This window comes from Anastrepha ludens, chromosome 2 (assembly GCF_028408465.1).
Source record: "Anastrepha ludens isolate Willacy chromosome 2, idAnaLude1.1, whole genome shotgun sequence".
In the NCBI taxonomy this organism is placed as follows: Eukaryota; Metazoa; Arthropoda; class Insecta; order Diptera; family Tephritidae; genus Anastrepha; species Anastrepha ludens.
In genome coordinates, this window is record NC_071498.1 from 79374046 (window position 1) to 79401769 (window position 27724).

Genomic DNA, 27724 nt, shown 5'->3' on the forward strand with positions numbered 1-27724 from the left:
ATGGTTTTCAGCATGACCGCACACGGCCAGAGAGACCATGGCGATACTGCGTGATCGCTTCCCTGCAAACTGACAGTCGTTTCGGTGACATAACCTGCCACCCAGATCGATTTAACTTCACTACGCACCTCAAAAGTAAAGTCTATGAAACAAATCCAGCGACCACAAAAAAAAACATCGTTCGCGCGGTTAATGGCATCCACACATCATTTATCCAGCGTATGACATAGAGTACAGAGTCTTGATTCCAAGAGTATATTCGGCGTTACGGTCAACATTTTGAGAAAATAATTCTTATAAAAACCAAATTCTTTTTTAATTTAGTTTCTAATTCCCAATTCTGCCACCGGGAAGCCTGTATAAAGAAAAATGAGGGGAACATGTTTTCTAAAAACGTTTTCAAAAGGCTATATGAGCTTCATTTTGCAACCTCACTGCATCATTTACTTATATAGTTTACAGCTTTTGACCTTACAATATTTAAAATCGGACATATTTAGGCCGAACTTAAAGTATTTGTTTGAGGCACACATTTCAAGGCGCTGACCAACAGTGAATATGTTTTAAAACTCTCATGACGTAAAGCGATTTTTCTCCATGTTTACGATCTCTGTCCTCATATATCTAGGCAACGATTTTAATTTAACTAATTTAATCCCCATTGCCTAATTTCAAGCAAATCAAACCCAGAATGCTTACAAACTTCCAGCGCGCACATAACATGAGAATATCCTTGCCATATCCTGCATCTAATTTGCATAATTTTTTAATAACAATAAAAGTGCTGAATCCAAATACATAAATATCACACTGACAACCAACATAAAAAAATCAAAGGCAAATACGGACAACAATTACCACAACAAAACAAAAAACATTAGCACCCACTTCAGCCTATCCAAAAAGAGCCTCTACATCAATGGTGTAAACAGGATAACAATGGCCACCATGCAGAGTCACTTTGCTATGGGAAAAGCCATTTCGATTGCTCATAACCATGTTATCACCATAAACGGCACCATCCACTCCACCAATAATAATGACACGAAAATTGAAAAACAATTTAATGCCCTGAAAATTATGAGTACTTGCAATACGAATACCAACAACAACAGAAATAAATAAATAACCGAACATCCAGTGAACAAACCACTCATAACGCAAAAACAAAAATGGATGAAAAAATATTTATGACTGTTTTTATGAGGTGCTTACAAATTTTTATGTCTTTTTAATGGGCTGTGAACAAACAGAGTGACACACAAACACATATTTTTGAATGGATTGGCACGGCTCATACATATACTCGTAAAGTGAGTGAGCGGTACTGCTGCTATGACTTTGAATGGTGGCAGCAAATGCGCGTGCGCAACTGCCCTGGACGTTTTATTATATGATATTTGTATGCATGGATGTTTGTATGCGGATGTATAGGTTGTTACGTGCCAGGTCTTATTCGTCTGTATGCTCACATTGTGGGCAAATATACGAGAGCGAAACACCGCCTATGTTGACAATAAATATGCAACGACAGTTTTTTGTAAAAAAGTTATAATTTATTGCATAAATAATAACGCGAAGTTAGTGATTAGTTGTAAGCTAGGGTTATTTTCTCTTAGTGTTTTAAAATCTATGTACATTACATAGATGTATTATATTAAGAAAGTGAGTTCTGCAAAATAAAAACAAAAACCTCTATGAGCTCCATCGAAATTGTTTATAAATATTGATATTGTAAAACAAATACATTTTCAATTAAATAAACCGGTAAAGAAATTTGAAAGCTTCACAAAAATCAATAAAATATCCAGAAGTATTAGTGTTAACCTTTAACTAAAATTGTTTCTGGTTCTAAGCTTGAGCTCCGTAGCCGGACAGACTTGTGTGTGGGTATCGAATTTGGAACTAAGTTTTGTGGGAGGTAGCATACAGCTGTATACAGCTGACGATGTACATGTCATTATATACATACTTGTACAAATGTATGCATTAGGGCGGGTCGATTTGTGGGGAGGCAAAAAAATCGCCCATTACTCTGTGAAAATCATATTCTAGGGATCAAAATAAGAAACTTTGCCGAAGGAACCATACCTTTTAAACGAATTCTGATGTCCCCCAATTTGGATCGAACTTTTAGTGTCTTTTGTGGGGCGGCAAAAAAATCGCCCATTGCTCTGTGAAAATCATATTCTAGGGATCAAAATAAAAAACTTTGCCGAAGGAACCATACCTCTAAAACGAATTCTGATGTCCCCCAATTTGGGTCGAACTTTTTAGTTTCTTTTCTATAACTCACTTAAATTAATTTTTTTATTTGCATATGTTCCGACTAAATAAATTTCTTAAGAGAAAAAATAGATATTATTATAAATAAATAATAAATATTATTATAAATAAATAAAAATAAAGAAAAAACATAGCCATTTAGCAGATTTTTTCATGTAAAGGCCAAATATGGTGATATTTTGAAATTGGGGGACATCAGAATTCGTTTTAGAGGTATGGTTCCTTCGGCAAAGTTTCTTATTTTGATCACTAGAATACGATTTTCGCAGAGCAATGAGCGATTTTTAAATCTACCCGCCCTAGTATGCATGTATTCAAATAAATCAGGTTGACTTTTCAGCCAATAGCTATTATTCGCATTGAGCTAAATATAATATTTCAAAACAGTTTGGTATAGAAATGAAAGCAGCTGCTATTCATTTATTTACTATTTATATATTAAAAAGGTTTTAAGATGGGAAATTTTTGTGGTATATTTAAATTAGCCATAGATATCCTTTCGAAGATTTTCTACGGAAATTTCAATTCTTTTTCCAAGTTCACGCAAGTAATAAGGTCGAGTAGATGCAAACAAATGCTAGAAGACACTTACGCATTCATAAATAAATGTATGTCACATTACAATAAAAAACCTTCTCTAAGCGTCGATTTTTATTGATTTATTGTATTTTCAGAGCCAACCAACCAGAGTTCGCCCAAAAGAAAATAATGCCATCAAAGGATGTTTGCCCTTACCTGCTTCATTCCGAATTCGTTCTGCGGTTTGATTTTTATCAAATTGCATAATGATCTTATAATTAAAAATATTTACTTGCGCAAAGGAGAAGGGTCGACCCGCAAGTCAAATGCAATTATACTCATACATATTTATAAAAACAAATATTCCCTTTTAGGAGTAAAAGTCCTTCACCAGAGCGCATCAAGAGTTTTAAATATAATATACGAGTATGTACGTATTTATATGTGTATGGGCATGCTCATCATGCACACATGTATGTATGTTTGAATATTTGCTAGATATTGTGTCTATGTGTGTATGCATGTGTACGCTTACCTCAAGTGTGAACTGCGAATATGAGGAAGCAAACATATACGATTAAGTAAATGCCCAACTGTCGCAGCAATGAATTGAAATAATTTATTGCTTTCTCAGTAGACAATCATCCGCGCAGACGAAAGTCGGGTTCGAGTCAAACGAACTAAGCGACCAAGCATCCAAGCAACCAACCAACCAACCAACCAAAAAACAAATAGTCAGCCAGCAACTATTAAGTTTGCGCGCGTTTTTGTTTGTACATACTTTGTATTGAATGCAGATCTTGAGCTGATAGTTTCCCTCGATGGCGGTCGCTACAGCTGAACTGAATTGAAGATCACTCTACAGTTTGATATACATTTAAATGCGAATATGTTTGTACTTATGCGTACATATGCGTATGTATGCTTCGGTATTTAAGCGCCAATCTAATGAAATGCTCGAACGCCTTGGGTTGTCTCAAAAATGTATTCTAGTTCGCTTTCATTTGCATTCGAAGTATTTATTATTCATGGATTTAATTAACACCAATTGAACTGCATGTCGCACGAACTTTTACTCGTAAATTAAACGAAGCCAATTTTAAGTGATACTAAATAAAATTTATTGTTACATTTGATGACGTTGATTTTACCAAAACTAAAAATATTGAATTTTGCCGGCTCTTAGTTCAACGCAGGCCGTTGTTGGTCGTATATCATTCCAGTGAGTATATGCGAGTACCCATATAAATAAGTATGTCCGAGCTGCGTTTGCATGGCTTATCGGATGTTTGTCAGGAAAATTTAAATTCGATCTTAACACCTGCAAAGATTTTTAAGCCACTACTCATACAAAAAGAGATCAGAGCAGTTTATGGAAACGAAGAATACCCAGGTTGTAATCGTACAATGATTACTTTCTCTCAATAATGGAGAAATTTACGATCGCGAAGTGAGGTTATGCATTGATAGGAAGAATTTAGATGATGTGGCCAACATCGAACCATTAACCATCAATTTTGAAGTAATCAGATGATTTGCTGTATTAAGTATGGCTTGTGGAACAACATCTAGGCGCCAGCTAAAAATGGAAGGACCAACTTGGCCAAACTCCGAAAAAGCTGATTGGCGTATGACAAAACTAAGATTGTGTTGGTAGTATAAGAAAAATCAACACACCATTAAAATTAGCGGAGGAAATTTTGATGCCGAATCTTTTAAGACGTGGGAGCCAAAGTTACTCTTATATAGGCCAAAATTGTAACCCCATTGTGTTACGAGCGGCGGTGAGATTGGGTTAAATGTGCCTTCGCACCATATAGTAACCGTCTCTACTACGAATGTTGTGATTCCACTAAAAACAGCCCACCTCTTCGCTTGGATTTTTCTTCCAACCCCGCCTCTTTCGCGTATCATTATTTCCTCGATTATTTCTTCAAGACAACAACTCGTTACAGAGCTGTTCGCTTTGTATTCCACCTCTCACATTTAAAATGGTGTGCTCCGCATCATCATATTCAGTATATCATAAATGCAATTTGGTAGGTTCACCTTTCGCATTCGCCACAAATACTTGCGAAAGGACTCGGATCCAGGCAAAAACTGTATGAGGAAATAGTTAGCTTCTCCGTGCTTTCTTCCCAGCCTGAGAATTTCTGAGATTTTTGCCTGCCATCTTCGTTTGCGCTTTTGTGCTAGAAGATCTATAGGGATGGTTCCTTCTTCTTCTTAATTGGCGCGATAACCGCTTACGCGATTTTGGCAGAGTTTAACAAAATGCGCCAGTCGTTTCTTTCTCGTGCTAACAGGCGTCAGTTGGACACACCAAGTGAAGTCAAGTATTTCTCCACTTGATCTTTTTAACGCAGAGGCCGCCTTCCTCTTCCTCTGCTACCACCAGCTGGTACCGCATCGAATACTTTGAGAGCCGGAGCGCTTGTAGTCATTCGGACGATATGACCCAACCAACGTAGCCACTGATACTTCGTTTTGTCCTCGTTCACCACCAGACCCATTCGTTTTGCCTCTTTATCCAGTTTGGAGAAGGCAGAACTAACAGAGCGGTTGTTAAGGCCGATAATGTCAATATCATCGGCATGCGTCAATAGGGATGGTTCCGCTGATAACTAAAACCGCTGCTTTTCATACTGTTCATGTAAAGAAGCCACTCTGAGAGCACAGGTGCGTTGCACAGGTTGTAAAGTTTTCATCGGAATTTTACCCATCTCATTTTTCGGAATTTCACCCTTAGCGGATCTGCCCATATTTCACATCCGTATAGAAGAGTTCGTCGTGACCATTAAAAGTTTTCGCTAGCTTTGAGCTGCTCCTCCAAGGTGTGCGATGGATGAGTTTACTTAACATGCCGCTTACTCAACAACTCTAGTGGCAGCATAGTTTATGTGTGACCAGTAAGTTAATTTTCAGTTTTTTTGCACTCCTAGGTATTATGTCGATAAAGTGGCAGTATAGAGCGCCTAACTAACCTAACCTACTTCTAATGGACACATCTGTTGACTAGAAGGATTAGCTCTGTTTCCTCTGACGCCAGTTTTAATCCGTGGTCGTCTCGTCATTGCTGTACTCGGGTCATCACATGATTTGACTTCCTTTGGCTTCGTTAATATTTCGAGTTATTATTACTGCTGCAATTTCGTCTGCGTCCAACTATATTAGATGCACATCCTCAGGCATCTCTAATCGAAGGATTCCATATCATTGTTCATTTTTTCCCTTGTTAGGACACAAATACAAATAACAACTCTCGTATCATAGTTTTAGTACCTATTTATTCCTCCTTGAACTACCCAGTGTCTCTGATGAATCTCATCAGTTCTTTTAAATGAATATCTGCAGCCCGATTAAGGGTGACTAAAAATTGTGCCCCGAAATACCGAAGCCTGTTGTTCACAGTTCGTTGTTTCTGTAGACTCCGCAGATTCTTTTGGAAATCACGCTCAATCTTTCTGCAATAGAATTTTCGTTGTTTCGCCGGCAATGTTTACTACTTCAGTTAGCACCATCAGTTCAGCGCCATGCGAGTCATGGCTTTTGCTACTCAATTCACAAATTTTTTCATAACTTCGAGCATTTTCCAGAAGTTTTTCATTGAGCTTCACATTATTCATAAAATTAATCTATGTTGTGGTCAAATTTACACAAGGACTGTTGCGTGCTAAGAAAGAGCAAAACCACTTTAAACGCCCCTAATCTGGAAATTATCAACAAAGCTGTTATGGTATTCAAAGATATGTATGTGTTTGCTCTATATGTGTGACTTTAATTACGAAATATTGAATATATGAATGTGTTTATAAAAGTAAAACTAAGCTATAAAAATAGTTATAGAGCCAGGTGGATGACTTTTCCTTTCAAATCCGCTATCTTATTTCATTAAGTATTACTAACCTTAGTAACTTCTACTCCGTACAAGATTACGTAATTGCATCTAAGGTTAAGAACCTTAACCAATTATTAAAGTCCATTCAGCCGATAAAAATACATAAAGAATAAGTTACTTCTATCTTCATACCAGTAAGCAGAAATAATTTAGCAAAACGCCAATTCAGCTACGGCAAGAAACTCCTTTTTAATATGTTTGTTGTGCATTGAATTGTTTGCCTTTTTTGCCACAGCATGATTTGGTTAAAAAACCCACACATGCATTACTCTTCTTCTCAGCCCCATGGCGGACAAACCTGGGTTTCTGCAAACACAACCAAATCAACAATACTGCTTTCCCCACCAGCGAGCCAACTCCTAACTAGCTATACAAGTACGAGTGCCTACATATACTTACATGCCTTCATGTAGTGTTTGGAACTCCTCTTTCACTGCTTTATGTTGTGCTTAACTTTTTTTTGCTACATTAATCGATAAGCTAAATTGTGCTAACGCGCTTTTGTTTTCCACTTCTTCCATGAATTCGGGTAAAGTAGATCGCAAGTGTAAGATGAAGCCGAATTCTTTTACTTTTTACTGTATTTCGTAATTGTGGATACACTGCTAAAAATTGTTTTTATGTTTATATAAGTATTTGCATACAAATGTACATAATAGGGATATATAGGCGGAAAATTTCTATCACGGGATTTCAAGATATTTTAAAGTTATTCCGAGATTTCAAAATTCACCCCGGGATATAACTTTTCTAATATGATTATAGCAGCCGCCGTAATAGCTACACCAAAGCCTGTGGCAGAAAAAAACTTACGGTAAAATCAAGCGTCTTATCACTGAAAAAAGATGACAGAGAGAATTACAGACCTTTAAATCTCCTACCACAAAGTTTAAATCGGAAAATGCAGAGAATTAACCAAAGCAAGCTCTAGCAAATCAGAAGCAGCAATAATACTTCAAAACATTTGTAAAGAAACTCATGGAACCCATAGTTATTTTCTTTTGACAGCGAATAAAAACTTTAAGCTACCGGTTAACACTGCCACTAACAAGAAAAAGATCAGTTGCTTTGCAAACATCTCGAAACAGTTTTCCAATTTAACAAATTTTGCACTCCCCACTAAAACAAACATTATCTGTGTAGATAAGCCCTATCAAACAATGGCGTCCGAAACAAAAGCATGAAATAAATGTAGGATCCGAAAACCCTATCTGAATACGGCCACACTACTCCAAATATGCTCATTGAATTAGTCAATACTGCTACCTTTCTAATCAAAAAACTTTTCAATACTACAAATATACCTATTACAATTTAGATAGTTTCTCAATAATTTTCTAAAACAATCGTTTCTTTAATGATATATGTAAATAAAAATAAATAACTAGTCGACACGTACACCTCTGTTAGGTTTCTGTACGAGCTCCTCCACCTATTTGTTTCACAAATGGAGGAACTTACAGTTTAAAGCCGACTCCGAACGGCAAATGGTTTTTATTAGGAGCTCTTTCATGCCATAAATACATTCGGAGGTTTGCCATTGCCTACCGAGGCACGCTATTAGAAAAAATCCTTTCTGTCATTTTTCTTTTTCAGATTCGAGCCTACGCACTGCTGAATGACAGTTACGCACCAAACCATTCGGATAGCCAGTAATAGTAATAAATGCCATTGTATCCCTTATTTTATTTAACTAGCAGTCGAAATAAGAAATTTTTTTTTCCTTCATAATTTTAATTCTGTGAGAAACACGAAACCATTGAAAAGGTTAAAATTGAAATTTGAAAAGGTCGAGCCAAGGAGCACCAGGAGATTTGGTGGCTCCTAAAACACTCAGGCTAAAGAGCCCATTGTATTTAAAACTCTGGAAAGGGGGTAGATAGTCAAGGAGGGAGGGAGGAAAGTATCAGAGAAAGAGATAGGAAAGAATAGAGACAGAGATAGAGATAGTTAGTCCTGTGAGAATTTTCCTGATTCTTTGGCAAATCTGTAAATATCCTCCAGTTTTAGAGAACGAATCTTACTCATTCTAATGACATCGGAACCCAGTACTCGTAGCCGCCTCCTCCATGCATGACAAGCATACCGGGTCCTCGATGATTCCAATGGTGGTCATATGCTGACCCCATGGGTTGTGTCCTGTAATGATGCCGACCATCAACCGAATGTTTTTCCTTCTAAGTTTTAGTAGAAAGTTTGACAGTTTTCTGTTCGGACTTCTCACAAAACACTTTGCAGTTCTGCAGCGTTCCAGACCGGACCATCGCTCTTTATATAGATTGCCTACATAATCGCTCATCCAGTTCTTGATTCCTGCGGAACTGATTCCGATTATTGGCTCTGGCCCCTGTGGGGGCACCGCTGATCCACGGTTGGCCAATTCGTCAACAATTTCATTTCCTTGAACACCAGAGGGTCCCGGAACCCATATAAGTACAAGCCGGTTTTGTCTTGCTGTCTCTTGAATGGACGAGTAATTTCTTTAAGAAATTTTTATATTGTATTTGTGAGAGGTGCTCGGGACGAACATCTATATAGTCTAACTTTTTAAGTATGCCTTGATGTTGTTCCAAAAAATGGGGGGTTCCCTAGGCACATTCACATTAATTCATATGTACGGCTGGTGGTTATAATTGCGAAATAGTACGTAAAGAACTACCAAAACCCCAAGCGGAGAGTTATTTGTTATTGTTGACTAGTTAGTTTACTGTTTTCGCATTTTTACGGATGGCTCCAGAACCGAGCATGGCTCCGGCTCTGGGGTCGACGTGAAATCCAGCGGGACAAAACTGCACTTGGAATGCATGCATCTGTGTTTCAAGCGGAGGTGTATGCAGTTCAAGGTGCGATGAAAAACCGATGGAGAAGCAGATCTATATGTGTCTGCAGCGACAGCCAAGCTGCGCTTATGGCCTTAGACAGCCCCCCAACCACATCAGGGGTAGTCGAGTCCTGTAAAGCCAGACTGAACTATGTCGGTAGACATAATAGCCTGATGCTAACATGGGTCCCGGGACACGTTGGTATCGCGGGTAACGGGACCTCTGACTCCTTAGCTACGTTTTGCCACTCCATTCTGCGGCCATCAAAGCCACGGTTAGCAAATGGGTAACTACCACCCACAAGCGAGCTTGGCAGGCTGAGAGAGGCTGCAGATGGACTAAACTTATGCTACCTGTCATGTCCGATCGACTGCCGCGAATCCTTCTGTCATTAAGCAGAGGGGAGTGCAGACGGCTGGTTGGACTGATGACGGGCCACTTTCGGACAAGACGGCGGACCACTTCATGTGCGTCTGCCCCGCCTTCGCTCGAATCAGGTTTGAGGTCTTTGGCACTGATGTGTGAAGAAGCGACCAATTTGGCTCCTTGGCACCACAAGATCTACTCAGATTTCTTCGGAGATCGGATAGATTTAAAGAAAATTAAAAGGGAATCCAAGTGTAGTACAATGGACTTAATTAATGTCTGAGTGCTGCACTTGCTAGTTGTCCCGACAAAAAAAAATAGTTTACTAAAAATTAAAACGTTCTCTCGTCGGTCAAAGAAATCTCACTCTAATCCCTTAATGCTTGTTATGAGTGGGTTTTTGGTAAGATTTATTTATAGACCGCCTCACGTCAATTATAGGATGATATAAGCTTTGCGCGAATACCGCTGCTCTTTAGCGAAGGGGAAGTTTAAAATCGTTATGAGGTGGAAGCCGCAAACTCTCTTAAATATATGCATGTATACGATTATTATTATTATTACTATTATTGTGTTACCTATTGACGTAGGTATGTATTGCAACTCTTTAATATAAAATATATATTCTAGATTCTCCATTGTTGTCATACGGCTTTTAAAACATTTACCAATTTTCACCGCCCATTACTACAATTTACACTTTTTTATAAAAACCAGCTCCTTACCAATACCGACATTGCGCCAAGCATTCAATTTTCTGATAATGCCACTGGCATAAATTGCTCGCTGACTTCAAATTATAGGTTCTCCCAATAACGGAGCGCGGCTGTTGTAATAAACGCAATACAACAAGTAAAGGAAAACAAAAAACGCAAAACAAGCTCTACCCCTAACAACATACAGCACTGCAGCAAGTACGTAGCCTTCACCACAATTTCGTTGCTTCTTCAGTGAAAAATATGTAGTAGATATACGTATGTTTATGCTGAATGTTGTTCCGAAATTTGTGTAGATTAATATGTGTGTGTTCGATAATTTTGCTGCTTGTTTTACATTCACTTTTCTACCGCATCAGGTTGTGAGCACGAGCAGAAAATGTTGGCAATATATTTTTCATACACTTCCTTATTCTGGACAAATTCGCCTGAAAAACTGATTTTGTTATTCTTGTTTTAAGTAATTTGGTTGGATGCTAAGCATACTTGGTTGTTCTGGTTGCTTTTCGTAAGTTTCGTCTTTTGTTGCCAACAGGTCAAACGAATGTCTGTTGCTTATTTTTACTCTTCACGATCGAATAATACTCGTACAAGGTACTTGTGGTTGGAAGCACGTAACAGTCATCAACACAGCTATCAAGAAGCCATCGAATAATAATGGTGGCAGAGAAACAAACTCAGTTCACTCACCCAACCAGTATCCATGATACAACCGGTGCAAATAATAGATATGCTTATTTAATACATATTGATGATTGACTTCACTCAACACTTAATTCAACTGTTTGTCGGCAGTTGCAGAAAGTTGAAAAACATTTAAAGAGTTTAACCTCTAATTTTTATTGTTAGGCTTTTTTATTCGTTGGTGAATTTGGAAAGGTATTTGAACGTATGTACAACACGTATGGGTTCCCGGTCTCCGGTCATAGGAACATACGGGGCAATGAGATAGCGGATGAGCTAGCAAGAAAGGGCTAGCAAAGAAAGGACACTAGACATAGCAGAGGTGGTGGCAGTCTCCACCCCACTGAACACACTAAAAGCATCCATTGCGTCACACTATCATGCTTTAGCCGAAAGAAGATGGAAGCAAATACCTACATGTATTACAACAAAAAACACATGGCCGTCATACAAAATTCAAAGGACGAATGACCTGCTAGGATGTTCTCGGCCAAACATTTCACGTGTCACTGCAACCCTTACAGGACATTGGAAAGTAGGGGATCATGCAGCTAGACTCAATCTACCCTTCAATTCTATCTGTAGAAGCTGTCAAGCGGAAGGGGCGAAGGAAAGTCTGTTCCACTATTTATGTGAATGTCCGGGACTAGCCAGGGCACGACTCCGATCCTTCGGTAAGCCTTTCCTGCAGCAAATTAAGGAGATCTCAGACATCGAGATAAAGGATTTGCTGCTTTACTTGGATCTCACTAAATGGATCTGACTTGGAAATAAAACAAAAAAAACATCATCATCACACGAGATAGTGGTAGTAAAACGCTGCTGGTCACTAATTAGGAGCATTTCAGCTCAGAAATGTTCAACCACCTCAACAACAACAACAACAACAACATGTAATATACAAAATCAAACTAAAACATCATTTTATTTAACATACGAGCAAAGCCGAAAACCAAAAATTCTCACCAAGTCTCAAAAATGCTCCTCGGTTAAGGGTGCAAAAGGTATAGCCCTTCATTAAGAATCTTAAGAAATAAATTTATGTTAGTGGTTTTACAGATCAACTGTCTCTTGAAGCTCTTACTAGCGCAAATCTATAGTCCCGAAAACTTATTTATGTGAAAAACGTATCGCTTAATAAGAAGCGCCACTACGAAAAAATATTATACACGCATATTTCAGCTGAATTTTATTGATTCAATTGAACTGATTCTCTATTTTCAGCTCTCTGTGTTATTTTTCCTAAATCCTATTTTAATAAATTTCATTTTGCACAACATTTGTATCCTTCCAAAGTCTAAGCCCAACGAATAACAAAATTGTTATATTTATTTTCAGATACTAAAAAGTTGTAAACACGACTTGAGTCATTCGAAGATCACGTGATTATCAGACCGCTGGATTCGCTAGCCAACATGGATCCCGACTGTTTTGCAATGTCTTCTTATCAGTTTGTTAATTCGCTCGCTTCTTGTTACCCGCAACAAATGAACCCGCAGCAAAATCATGCAGGGAATCCCAGTGGAGGTACCAATGCTGCCACTAGCAATGGCGGTCCAGGTGCGGGCGGTGGAGGCGGTTCTGGTGGGCAAGGCAACTCAGGTCCTGGCACTCCCGGTGGCAACGATTATTTTCCAACTTCTGCCGCCTATTCACCAAACCTGTACCCCAACACACCGCAAGCGCATTACGCCAACCAAGCGGCCTATAGCTTAGGCGGAGGTGGTGGCGGCGGCCAACAGAATCCCGACATGGTGGACTACACTCAATTGCAGCCGCAACGACTACTCCTACAACAACAACAACATGCACATGCGACGGCGCAGCATGCCGCTCAACAACAACAGCAACAACCGCATCCGCAACAACACCCGCAACAGCAACCAACACCACAACAGACCAACATTAGTTGTAAATACTCCAATGAACCCTCAACGCCAACCGGCAACAATAACAACACTAACGCCAGCAACAACAATACTAACACACAATCTCTAGCCAGTCCACAAGATCTGTCAACGCGAGAAATCTCACCGAAACTGTCACCCACCTCAGTAGTGGAGAGTGTGGCAAGGTCGCTGAACAAAGGCGTACTGGGTGGCAATCTAGCAGTGGCGGCAGCTGCAGCTAATATAACAAACAATCATAGCGGGGGTGGTGGTGGGGTCGGTAATGCTGGCGTGAATGTCAACGTCAATGTAAACGTGCCAATGCACAGTCCTGGTGGTGGTGACTCCGATTCGGAAAGTGATAGCGGTAACGAGGCTGGCAGTAGTCAGAATAGTGGCAATTGCAAGAAGAATCCGCCACAGATCTATCCGTGGATGAAAAGGGTACATTTAGGACAAAGTAAGTTTGCCATATAGTTATTAAAATACTTGTATGTTTGTATTGTTTTACCAATACTTCTCTTCTAGAACCAGTATCCATTAAAGTGAAGCCATTCTATGAATTATTAGTATATTTCAAAATACTCAAAGTTTATACAAAAAAATCTATACAGACAAATTATTTTGTTGAAATGTAGAGTTGTCGCAACTATCTAACCAGCTCATATGTCCGCGCCACCTTCGCACCAGTTTGTCTGCAATGCTCAGACGCAATAAATCAGGAAACGTATGTATAACTAGAAATTTTGTCTAATACTTAGTTCGATTTTTAAACAGGCCTGTGAAAAGAGTGAAAAGAGAATATCACTATCCTCTAGCTAGTAAACTATCAACGCGGCATTATGTCAAAACAAATAAACAATACATTCATAGCACTTTCACTTTCCCGCGCTCCCAGCACCTTGCAACTGTGCGGTGAAGTGTCAAGCGACATGTTGCCAGAAAGCTCCTCTTCCCCGACATGTTCCTTACACCTCTACCAGGTACGCCGAGCTAACACTTATGCACACGCACACGCACACCTTCTGAGTTTTCCAGATTTCTAAGTGCTCGCCTGCGTGCGACTAACTTCTCCTGATTGCAGCGTGTGCGCTCCAACACGCTCTTACCAATCATTATAGAATTGGAATTCTGCTGGTACAGCTTAATGGGAGTTGTACCCAAGGGATACACCCTTACATTCTCCATAGTAAATATGTTTTATTTTAGTCTTCAAATATAAAGGCAATCGAAAAATCGTGTGCGTGAATTGTGAACGAAAAAAATGATCAACAATTTTTCTTCGTGTCAGTCGACGCTTAGCAATTCGTCCCACTCTTCTTTGGATGAGGTTCTCGTCTGTTTTTTGTTAGCTGGTTGACTCGCTTATAGCTGGAGCACAGCTGCTGACTGGAAGGTAACAAATGCATGACCCATTGACAGACAGAGGGACAGGCATACACACTCGTAAACATAATTGAAAGTGGATGCATGTATAGAGCAAGTATTTAGTTGGCGCAAATTCTAGACAGATAGACTCAGAATTGGTAATAATTTTTTCCCATCTTATGCAGGCATCCGATTTTGTGGTGGCTTATTACGAAAGTTGGAAACATGTGGGCATAGGTTCATGTGCATGTATACCTACATAAATATAAACAAATAAATAATAAAACTGAAGTACCAACGTCTTCACCAGCGATTTCAGCACAAAGCCCCTAAGCAATGCCTGAGTGCATAAACAATTATCGTGAATAATCTGAAATCATTTGGTTTATTAATACAGCACAAAGAAATTAGAGCTCTTTACTTCCTTCAAATTTAAAATAAGAAATATTCTATATAGAAAATTTTATTTTATTTTTATTCTTGAACATACCTCTAGTCTCATTTGAGCTTGGCATTCTTTATTCAATGTTTCTGCAATTCTTAATGCCTCCAAGTAGTACGATTTCTTGTGGGGCTCAAAACAGGTGTCTATTTACTCGATGGTGTCTTAATTCAGATAATAATTCGTAATATTTATCATCCCGGGATTTTCGGAATCCCGTTTGTGCAACCCGGGGTTCCGGGATTTACATATTCATTACTTGGCAACGACTTAGCTCGAAAAAAATTGCATCAATATTGTTTGAGCAGCCTCCTACTATATTTTAAAATAATAAATAAATGGGTTTTAAATATTTCTTTATTTTATCTTAAATATTTCTTTATATTATCTTTATTTAAAGTGAAAATTAATATATTTCAAAACAAAAGGCAAAAGTTCAATTTGTATACATTTTATAACAATTAGCGTGTTTATATTATATTAGTAAAGTATAATAACGTAAGGACATTCGAAAACAGATCGATGCGAAGAAACTGAAAAAGTAAACAGATGTGCCTATTTTCTGGTTGAATGTACCTCATATAGGTATTTTTTATCTTGTACAATTTAAGCGAAATAAGCAGAAAATAATGGGGCTTAATACATATTCATTTCAAACAAAAACTTTCAAACGTATCCATATTTCCTGAGAAGCCAAGGTAGGTAGGTAGGTAGGTGGGGTGGTTGTCATAGAGACACACTTAGACCTTTCGCAGGTCCATTGTGATACCACTGGAGCTTATCCTTACTCTACGTGTTCCTTTTCAAACCATCCGGTAGCTTTAATAAACGAGCAGAGCTTCGTTAGTTTCTCGGTTAGAAATGCTGTATCGAGGGTGCGCAGCCTTCTCCTAGCTAGGCTTTCACACTCACATAAAAGGTGTCTGACTGTTTCCTCTTCTTCTGTATTTAGATAGCTTCTACAGAAATCGAAGTACGGGAGTCCTAACCTTCTAGCGTGGCTGCTCATTAAACAATGACCAGTTAATACACCTATCATTTTTCTTATAGATTCCCTGTTGAATCTTAGCAAGATCTTCGATCGACCGCTGTTCCAGTTCGGCCATGTCTGTCTGCTTAGTTCGCATGTTGTGAGGTTTTGCCAGATTGTATTTACCTTTTTGATGGTTTCCCTGTCTATAAGTAATTTACAAGTGGCTATAGGCATGGGTATCAGCGCCTTATCCGGCTCGAGATCGAGCGTTGTACCGGTTCGTGCAAGTTCATCCGCCTTACAGTTTCCTGCAATATTCCTGTGGCCTGGCACCCAGATAAGGTATACCTTGTAGTACTGAGAAGCCAAAGTCAGTGTTGTTTTCCTCCTCCATTTCCTACTCTTCGTAAGAAATTACAAAATCCCAAAAATAGCGAAATCTCGTATTAGCTAATTCATACAATTTAGAGCGGACGCATTGTATTACGGAGCGACAAAGGAGAAGGGGCACAGAAAGAAGAAGCACTAATTCTGATATTACGTTTTCTTATGAGAAGTTGGTTTATCAAAAGAGGTTTAGGAAGCCGTATCTCAGAAGGAAAGCTTTTTCTCTTTTTCAGAACAAAAGCGTAAAAATTAACGCAAAATATTACTTGGAGGAAGTGGTTGTTGAACATTTTCCCCACACATAAGCAGGATGTTTGGCAATGATTATCATAAACCAGAAATTGTTTAGTGCTGGTGGAAGGACAATCTGTTTTGTTTTTATTTCAGCGAGTGAGTGCATCTGAATCTTATGAACTTCGGCATATAGAAAAAAATAACAAATATCAGAAACACGAAGCTGGACCAATTTAAACGCTGTAAAGCTTTTAACAACAATGAAAGACGAAAAACTTTGAATTTAAACCTGCACAATGCAAGCTATCAATAAAATAAGTTTTCTGCAAAAATTTTATATATATACGGTTCACGCGTATTAAGTTTCAAAGGTGCCGGATGTGAATGGCTTCGCGCGCAACCTTGTATTGTGAGGAATCTATGCTTTGGTTACGAAATGTGACAAACCCTATTTCAGATTGTGATTGAATCTTGTCAAACATTCCATTACTTCTGAGCAAACGAGAGAAAACATTTTTTCTAATAATTTGTGCTGAATGAGCACAAAAAATTAATTAGGTTTCTTAATGAAATTAATAGAATTTTTGTTAATGTCGACCTTGATTTCGTCCTTCAAATTACTTAAAGTAATTTTGTACCTCTAGACTTTTGTACCATAGACTTAATAAATTAAATGATATGAATCAAAGACGTACGGAGTTTTTTTTTATATATTCCCCTAGGCACCCGTGAAATGCATGGAAAGGAACTGAATTATGGATTGCCGTAATTTGTTCAAGCACTCAAGTAATATCTCACCTAGGGAGAGGACTTAAAGGATAGGAATAGACTGGTGAAGAAAAAGTTATATTAATTGATCCTCTGCCAACTTCCTCTTTTTGTTTAAGAAAGCTAGCAGTGTACAAAATGTACAAATTGGATCGTCGCTGACGCCTATGGTGCTTCTCTGTCTGAGAAATAATTTTGACAGAAGGAAATTGCCAGGCCTGTACAGAATGCAACACTTGGATGTTTTGCAGGTGCCAGTACTGCACCAACGGTTCTCACGAGATTCAATTTTCCAGAGAACCGCAGTTCTCAAATTTATCAGCCAGTTCGTCGCCTTAACGACCGTAGTATCCCAACAACCACATAAGTTCAAGTTCATTCCACCTGGAACCGGCATTCAGCCTCACCTTATACTTTTAAACTATGTATGGAGAAGATATATATGGGGCATTCTTTCTGAACGTGAGACCCCCTGCCCCCAGAATAGATTTTGACGAAAAGAGGTCTATGAGGGCTTAAAATGTAGGTAATTATGTTTACTTTCGAAAGCAAAGTGGCACTTCTTGAAATTCAAAATGGCGGATCCTTCCTTCCTTATACTCCACAAGCTTGCTCACAAGAAAATTTTGCTTGCGCAATTTAAGGAAGATCGTGTTCTACGACTTATACAACCTTTAGAGCCAATTTAAAGACTTAATTAAATGACTTTTCAATTATTGACAGCAATAGTGACACCTGTCATTTAATTAAGTCTTTAAATTGGCTCTAAAGGTTGTATAAGTCGTAGAACACGATCTTCCTTAAATTGCGCAAGCAAAATTTTCTTGTGAGCAAGCTTGTGGAGTATAAGGAAGGAAGGATCCGCCATTTTGAATTTCAAGAAGTGCCACTTTGCTTTCGAAAGTAAACATAATTACCTACATTTTAAGCCCTCATAGACCTCTTTTCGTCAAAATCTATTCTGGGGGCAGGGGGTCTCACGTTCAGAAAGAATACCCCATATATATGTATTTATGTATATGGAGAAGAGAGAGCAGCTTTAAGGCCAATGAAGCAGCTTTGCTGTCACTGCGGGCCCTGAGCTTATGTCCTCACCACCTTTCGCCAATCAACCAGCCTGCTACTTTAAGTATTACAAAAACTTCCGATTGAAAGGCCGTTGTCATTATACCAAGGGCATCTCTGTGTCCGAAACTCTGATCTTAGGGCCACATTCCAAAAGAATACAGTCGACCGTCGTTTTATTTGCCTTGAGTTGGTAAGTCCAGAGATAGGAAATCCAACAAAGTATTAAAAGTAGAGCATGACGTAATACTCAAAACCCCATAATGTCACTCCTTCGTAGCCCGCAGTTTTTATCAGCAAGCAGTTCTATACGTGTCCTTTTGTACGAGTAGTGTTTCCTCGTTTTTAGTCGTCTAAGTAATATTGCCGAAATCTTCGTTTAAGCCAAAAAATAAATATTCCTAGAGTGCATGCCAAAGAAAAAGTAGCTGTTGCGTATAATAATTAAAATGAAGTAAATGCTGGTGGACGGCATTAAAGTCTTCAACTAGAAAAAAAGGAGAGCAGTGTGTAATGTTCAGCGATGCGATTACGAGCGAGTTACTTAACAGTAAGTTTAGCTCACTTATCGGTAAATTTAAATACACAAATATGACTATTGGTCAAGGCCTTCAACATCACGCCCGGCCTGCAGCGCTGGCACATTGTTCCATTATTTTTTGTGATTGGTTCGGCAAGTCCCTAATGCGGTGGCGTTGCGACTTTGAAGACCTTGCTACGAATTATAGGGCGGCTGGTAATCCATCCCGTCAGTGTGTTCAACGAAGACTGTTGCGCAACGTGTGATGCGCACTATGGCAATGGTAGCAGCTGGCTAGGGAGGCACAAGCGCTGGTGAGTGGGATTTGGCCAGATAGTTGCCACAATACTTTGTTAATTAGGCCGATTCATGCCTCTCGTCCAGCGCCATCACAAAAATGGCGCGGCAGTATCACAAAGCATGAGGGCGACATCACAGACGGCATTTGTTGCGCTCCATAGAGTCATTGCATGTCCTATGGGTGAAAAAATTAATTAGAACAATAACTTTGCTAGTTATTCATTTTTTAAGTTCTTATCTGTCGTTTTACCATCCATTCCATATCCTGTTCTAAGCCCCTTAAGCTTATAAAAGAATTTACTTATGTGATTGTTTCCACAAATACCACTCACTTCAATAATTTTATTAAAGTTTTTCGAAAATTCGATTAGCAAATCAAAAAATGATCTATTGCTTCAGCAATGCTCGGTAATTATATTGTCATTTGTAATATCAAATTGCTAACTAAATGACTACCATAAATTATTCAAAATAATTAATTAAAGTTTAATTAGCTTTAAGTACACAAAAAATACTCACAAAGGCACCAAATAACAAAAAAGCGCTGCATCCAAAGATTTTCAATTTTCCGCAGCTAAGAAGATTACAAATGGATTTCGTGCTCCACAATCAGATACCAACAAGGCAAGAAGCCAAGAAGCTACACTGAAGCACAAAACGAATGCGTCCCAACAACACAGAGTAGCAAAAAGCGCGAAAACATGAACACGCTCACACAAAAGTACCTGCACTCACACGAATTATGCACTTATAAATGGATGTTCTTTTAAATATACGTGCATATATATTACTTACAAACATTTAGTCGGCGCATGTATTTACACACTTCATGTAAATATATTAATACCAAAGAATAGCAAAGTAATTATTAGAAAATTGCATTATTTGAAGCGATAAAACTGGTGCATTCCCTTGCTTTACGTTGGCTACAACCAGTATACTGATGCGCTTTGATAGACGTGCATACTCGTACATACAAGAGTATTTTAATTTATAAGCAGACGCAAGCATCCACACCAGAAAATGAGCAACTAATTGTTGATGCTTCGAAATTCATTGTGCTGTTTAACTCGCATTTCATTGCGGTCTACATATTATGATGGAAAGTAATTAAATACCATCGAAGCATGAAAAGTGGTCATGTACGAGTACAGTTCGCAGTCGTCGCTCATTCATATCATTTTTTCATTTCTTATGGCCATGCCAAGAGTAGCAACACAGCCCTCTGCTATTCACTCGCACTTTTAAAACTGCATTTTAATTAATTTTAAAGTCACAAAATATTCGTCCATTTTTTAGTCCAATTCATTTGTTTGCACTCTTTTCTACCCTTTGGAAGGGAGCCCAACAAACAACCATTTAAATTTTTAAGTAATTATGCAAACAGTAAATGCAAAACGTTCAAAATTATGCTCATACATATGTATGTATGTATGTGGTAGTATGATCAAGAAATACAGTGTTTTGAACATAAAATTCACCCAACTTCGTTATAAAATTAAAATTATTATTCGCAGCATTCGCCAGTTGCTGTTGCCAAGCAATGTTGACAGACAAGGATAAATAAGGGTTTCCACTTCATTGCTTTTCTATTGTTGTTGCTGTTACAGATAATGGGCTCATTGGCAGAGCTATTGAAAGATCTCGTGCACCACACATTGATTGGCTTTTTGCAAAGTTGCCATCAACAGAAACAACAGCAACGACGACAGCTCGAGCAACGCCAACAAGCCGCTATGTATGTCCATTGTTGACAGCAGCAACAACACTGCCAACAGTGAAAACATTAACATTAACACAGCACAACATGTGCATTGCTGCCATGGCGATTGTCTCATCACCGCTAATATTGGTTGCTGTTGTTATTGCATGAATTTTATTTTTGCTTGTGTACTCGTATAACATTTTCAACAGCTGCTTAAAATTTCATTTTAGTTATGTGCTTTGTTACAAAATCGTCAAAGAACTTTGAGTTGGCTCAAGCAAATATTATATGTTGAAAACTAAAATTCTTGAAAAGACACTGTATTTGTATTATATAAATACTTCTTAAAAACTATGTTCCCGGTATTTAGTGCAAAATATGTAGTACGAGTATACGTAACTTTTTCCACATAACATCATAACAACCTAACGAAATCGAGATAGAAAGTGCCACGCGAGTCTATGTATGTTTGTCTATCCGTCGCACAGTGTGACGTCCCCATATAAGCGACGGCCAAAACTAATTTAGGAAAAAATAAAGATAAAATGTGGACAGTTCCACTACTTAGGACTGTTAGCGGTAGGCCAGTCACCAACCTTGACAGTAATTTACCAATTGGGGCACTTGAAAATTTACTAAGCTTCAACGCAGAACGTCAGTTGTGAAGATGTTTAGGGTATTTATCGTAGCTTCTGCTCAAAACTTTGATAAATTTATAACAACCCAGATATGCAGAAACACCCTGGCCAGTGTTGGCGTTTCAAATTTTTTGAACGAAATGAATATATATTAAAAAATTTCAAAAGTGAAACGAACTGAAACGAAGTGAAATCGTTCAAGCAAAAAACTTCGTATAGAAATGACTTAAAAATTTCTTGAGTAGGTGTAATATTTTTGTGTATATATGTTATGTATGTATAAGGGGGCGGGCAGAAAATTAATCACCAATTTTGTTTTTGAATAACTGAATAATAAAATAAATACTAAATAAATAAAATGGTTTTGAGGGATGGGATCTTTATTTTGACCTGTGCGCGCTTCACTGCTTGTCTGTTTGTATACTGCACCCGTTTAGTTCATACGTGTCAAATATGATTGACTGAGCATACGGTGACAAGTCCGAACAGAAAACTGTCAAACTTTCTACTAAAACTTAGAAGGATGGTCGGCATCATTACAGGACACAACCCATGGGGTCAGCATATGACCACCATTGGAATCATCGAGGACCCGGTATGCCTGTCATGCTTGGAGGAGGCGGATAGCACTGAGCACTTTCTCTGTGAGTGTCCTGCCTTTGCTAGAGCGCGACTACGAGTATTGGGTTCCGATGTCGTGGGAATGAGTAATATTCGTTCTCTAAAACTGGAGGATATTTACAGATTTGCCAAAGAATCTGGAAAATTCTCACAGGACTAACTATCTCTATCTCTGTCTCTATTCTTTCCTATCTCTTTCTCTGATACTTGTCTCCCTCCCTCCTTGACTATCTACCCCCTTTCCAGAGTTTTAAATACAATGGGCTTTTTAGCCTGAGTGTTTTAGGAGCCACCAAATCTCCTGGTGCTCCTTGGCTCGTCCTCTTCAAATTCAAATAGCATACAGTGCCATTTGCGAAAATTAAAAATCTTCCGATAGGGTGATTAATTTTTGTATATGACCTTTGAGCTTTTTGTGAGCGCTCGTATTTAGTGTTAATTATCAAATTTTCCTACAAAAATAAATGCTGTTAATATAATTTGATATATTTTACATAAATTTCATTTGATTTACATAAATTAACAATGCGGCTTTTGTAAGTGGAGTCTTTGGAGTGCTACCTCAATTACTAATCATTATTGCTATTTTCGGTAACAAATTTCACATCAAAATGGAAGCGTCGAAGCGTGCGCCTCGAAAAAGAAGTATTTTTTTGAAGAAGTAATTTTTTTGTATTTTATAACTTTATACGAGCAATTCTTGTATGCATATCTGTATAGCCACACGATCTCAGGATTAGCTTAACGGATTTGAATGAAAATGGGCACACAGATAGTGCATCACATTTCTAGACTTTTCACCTAGGTGTTGCCACTGACAATGTTTCACAGGGTTGCCACCTGTTCGAAATTTAAAAAAAAATTCTATGAGATATGCCGATGTGGGTATCAAAAGAAAGGTATTTCCCTCCGCATTACAATAGAGATATAAAACCCCGAATTTTTTTATAAATTTTATTATATTCAAATTAAAAATTGTTACATTAAAAATTTTAATGCTTTTAAAGAAACTTAGGCCTTTTATTTTTGCGTTTGTAAGTATTTGTGTCAGTATCGCGACAAATAGACCAACAGTATGCGCCAAGCATATGCGTAATGTCTTGTCTTTTAAAGCGCTTTTCAATAGCCGCAATGTCCTGATGGAATCTTTCGCCATGTTCATCGCTACAAGCTCCTAAATCACCAGGGAAACAATCTAAATGATTGTGAAGGAAATGGCTCTTTAGCGTCATTAATATGCCCATTTCGCCATATGCCGAAATCATTTCTGCAACAATATTTTTATAATTGTCAGCTCGTTTGTTGCCAAGAAACTGCTTAATTATGGCAACTGTGCCTTTCCATGCTCGTTGTTCAATAGCATTCAATTTTGATGAAAATTCATAACTTGCAACTATTTTTTTTATCTGCGGACCACTGAAAACACCTTAAATTATACACATCATTAAAAAAATAAAGTTACTAAAAGCCTTCGTAAAAAAAATACCTGCATGAATCTTTGCGCCGCTCAGTTTCGGAAAAATATTGCGCAAACTTGCAATCGCCTCGCCCTCACGATCCAGTTTTTTAACAAAATTTGATACGACACCGAGCTTAAGGGGGTAGTATGGTATTTTTTTTTTTTTCATTTTTTTTTTTTGTTTTTTTTTAAATTATTCTATAACATCTTAAGATTATTGTGTGAAAGTTTGAAGTGCATTAGAGTAAAATTGACAAAGACACAAAGGATTAAGTATCTACCTCTCCAACCGGATTTCACGCATCACAAATCTTTAAACGCGTTTTTCTCACACTTGCCTTTTTTACGGTCGGTGTCCACTGTAGATTCATATCTACTGCACCGATTCTTTTCAAATTTGGTTTTTTTGTTTCTTTACTTTATTCACGAGGTAATGACGTCGAGTTTTTTTTTTTTTTAATTTTGTCATATTTTAAAACAACAAAGTTTTCAAGTTTTTTTTATGAAAAATCGGTGTTTTGACTTCAAAGCGCTTTAAAAAATTTAAAAAAAAAAAAAAAAATTCGACGTTGTTACCTGCGAAACTTTATTAGCTGATGAAATCAATTTGGTTTTTTGATTTTAGTTGATCCAGTAATGAGTTCTGAGGGACAAACTTTTTTATGAGACGTCCGCGAAGATTCGCTGCCACCAACTCATTTCTTCATAAAAATCAATGAAAATTTCACACAATATTCTTTACATATGACTTTATAATGAAGTAATTTTAAAATTTTGAATAAATCAACTGTGTCGGCAAAAAAAATTTCGAAAAATATGCTTGTTTTACACCGAATTAACCATACTACCCCCTTAATGTGTAGTGATGGCAAAATGATTTGAGATGGCTGCACTAATGGTAGATTTTCTATACTTTTGCCTACTTTGTAGCATGTTCGTGGCTTCCACTTAAATTCAGTGTAATGCTGATCTCTTTTGCGACCGTCCCATGTACACAAAAAGCACTGGTGCACCGATGCATCGATGAAAAGTCGCCACTTCTCTGAAATATGAGGGTAACATATTTTTTCAAACATCGAATCAATATCACAACAATAAGCCAGGTTTTTTCCGGAGCCCGGATATGCTCTCTACGGCCCTGCTTATGACTCAATCTTTAAAAAAAATTAGTTTGGTCCAAAACCCAGAAAAAAAGTTGGTTTAGCCGTATGTGTTATTGAGTTATTCTTTAATTGATTATTCACACATTTCTTCTTCTACGTTTGCTTCTAAAATATGGTGCACAAATACAGGTGCGCAATTGCATATGTATATTAAGCAATTATTTTGCACTTTTTCACTTACAAATTATAATATAAAGGAAACTATGTAAATCATTTCAGCAGATAACCCCTTAACTGATTTATGTACAGTATGTAAATATAAGTGCATAAAAGTATACACACATACATATATATCTAATGAAAAATTCCACAACGTTTAGATGGGGTACAATTATACGCCATGTTGTGTCGCCATTAAATAAGTAATGCCTCCACATTTTCATGCGCGAGTGTGTGCAAAAAAATTAACGAAAATTATTGGTCTTTCATGTTTACTCAGAGCACTTAACCGACACGCTTGTGGGCCAGTTAAAACCAAATTCTCCAGTGGCAATGTTACAAGAACCGATTCAGGGTTCATGTTGGCAATTATGCAAATTTGTGACGACGAAGCTCGGTTGCCTCTCCGGGCTAATTTACAGTGCAATCAGCAATGTTTATATATGCAGCGTTTAGATACGCCAGGTATCACCCTATGCTTGTTACTACCGTCTTGTTATTGACTGCAAGTGCCGTAGCTGGACATAGTCTCGAGAATCGCATTTTTGATGTTTACGGAATAAATTCATTATAATTTCTGCGCTTGTTTGGACATTCACTTGTTTTTCCTTACTCCAATTAACCCTACTGTAGATACACTTCCTTAAATTAATCGAAGTTTTCAAGTCAATCCCATATCAAAATAAGCCATGTAGGGAATTCTTAATAGACTGGGTGCAAAAATTAGTTGTGAAATATTTGAAGAATTAAAAGGCATTAAATTTTGAAGCCTTTTTTCTTGTTTGCTTTTTTTCTATTTTTCTAATTGTATTTGACATACTTACTTAATATTTGCTGGTGTATGTGGCAAATGCTTCTTTCTTTTATTTCAATATCTCAGCAAAGCAGAACTTCATTCAAATATTTTGTCATTTTTGTTTGGCTCGCTTCCAAATTTTTGCTAGCATTCACAAGTATGTCAAGACTGTCCCTCAACGCCAACACACCCAGACACTGCTGTCAGGTGGCGGTCACAACTGAGTGTTTATGTGACGTGAATACGTCAAACACTCATTAAATGCTACTCACTTGAATTAACGAAATAATGACAAACACTAAATGGATGTAATGAACAATGGATTACATTAACACTCCCCCAGTTACTGGCAGTATAGCTGACTTACAGCTCGACTACAATAATGGCGCACGGACATTGTAGAGTCGCTCAAAGCAAATAGGCAAATTGTATCTACCCGAGAAACGCATCACTATCATAATTAGTGGGACGCTACATAATTAGCGAAATATAAGAAAAGGATAAAAATATGTATTTATAGAAGAAGAAAGAGCCAAGTAAAGCTAAATATGTATTTCGAAATTTTTTTAAGAAAAGCGAGAAAGCGTATAAAAGTATATGTAGAGGTATGAGTGTAAATTAAATTCCTTGCGAAGTGCAGTCCTTGTCAATTTTCCTCTTCTTTTAATACAGCACCAGAGTGTTACTCCCAATACCTTTGAAATTAATGCTGCTACTCCTGCTGATGCGTTTTTTACGACATAAAGATTCATTTTCAATCTTTGTGACTAATCTCAGTTATGTATTCTGCAACTTAGTTGCCAGCTAGCACCAACTCTCGCCCGGCTAAACCAGTTTCGAAAGTTAATCATACAACGTTTGCACATAATTATATTTCAGTTATATAGTCCCTTAAAAACACGCACATAGGTGCATACATACATACCTTCTTAACGCTATCGACTTCCTTTGCGTACTCGATAATTCAAAGCCTACGGGTTAAGAAATTAATTGGGCTTTACTAACATGAACGTTGCACTGACTTACCAAGAGAGGAAAGTCAGTCAGTATAGTTTTCATTATACACATGTATGAACGTATGTTTGGTTAGGGTGGGTCAATTTGTGTAAAACAATTTTTCTCACCCTAGCGGATTCGGTTTCTTATTAGGTATATTAATGTATATGTATAATTAATTCTTAATATACTACTGTGGGCAAAAAGTAAGGTGAATTTATTTGTCAAACTTCACGGGATTAAAATTGCGCTCTAGTTATTTTTTTCATGAGTTGGAAGCACTGTTAATAACATCTGGGCCAACTTTCATGTGATTGTCATTATCAGTAATATATTTACGCTTGTGTTTACCAAACGACCAAGAGTGCATTTTTCGATTTTTACAATGTCTGATTTGATTGAGCAGAGAAGTGCCATCAAATTTTGTTTGCGGAATGAAATTTCGGCTGCGGAAACGTTTAGCATGTTACAGAAGGCATTTGGAGATTCGACCATGTCACAGAAAAATGTTTATAAGTGGTACAAAGACTTCAAAGAGGGTCGAGAACGTGTTGATGTCTTGGAGCGCTCCGGACGACCATCGACGTCAACAGATGACCAACACGTCAATAAAGTGAAGGAGTTGGTGATCAAAAATCGTCGGTTGACTCTTAAAGACCTTACTGATATGATCGGAATATCAGAAGGATCTGTGAAAACCATTTTGAAAGACCATTTGGGCCTACGAAAAGTCAAATCTCGTTTTGAACCGAAAACTCTCAATTTTTTGGAAAGAAGTCGTCGCGTTTATGTGTGTGAAACAATGCTTTCAGACTATCAGGACAAGCTCAAATGCATTTTTTACGGGAGATGAGACTTGGACCGAAAAGAGCACGTTAAAGTCGTTCAAAAATAAAGGTCATGATGACAGTTTTTTTCGCTTTTTGTGGTGTGGTGCACTATGAAATCCT

General features: G+C 37.8%; 1 protein-coding gene across 1 annotated transcript in view; it reads left to right on the plus strand.

The window, feature by feature from the left end:
* Positions 1–27724, plus strand: part of LOC128871934 (homeotic protein Sex combs reduced) — an 89323-nt gene that overhangs the window by 12188 nt on the left and 49411 nt on the right. The window contains exon 2 of the mRNA XM_054114121.1: positions 12630–13640. Within this exon, the coding sequence (XP_053970096.1) occupies positions 12707–13640 (934 nt within the window). The 5' untranslated portion in view covers positions 12630–12706. The remainder of the gene's footprint in view (positions 1–12629; positions 13641–27724) is intronic.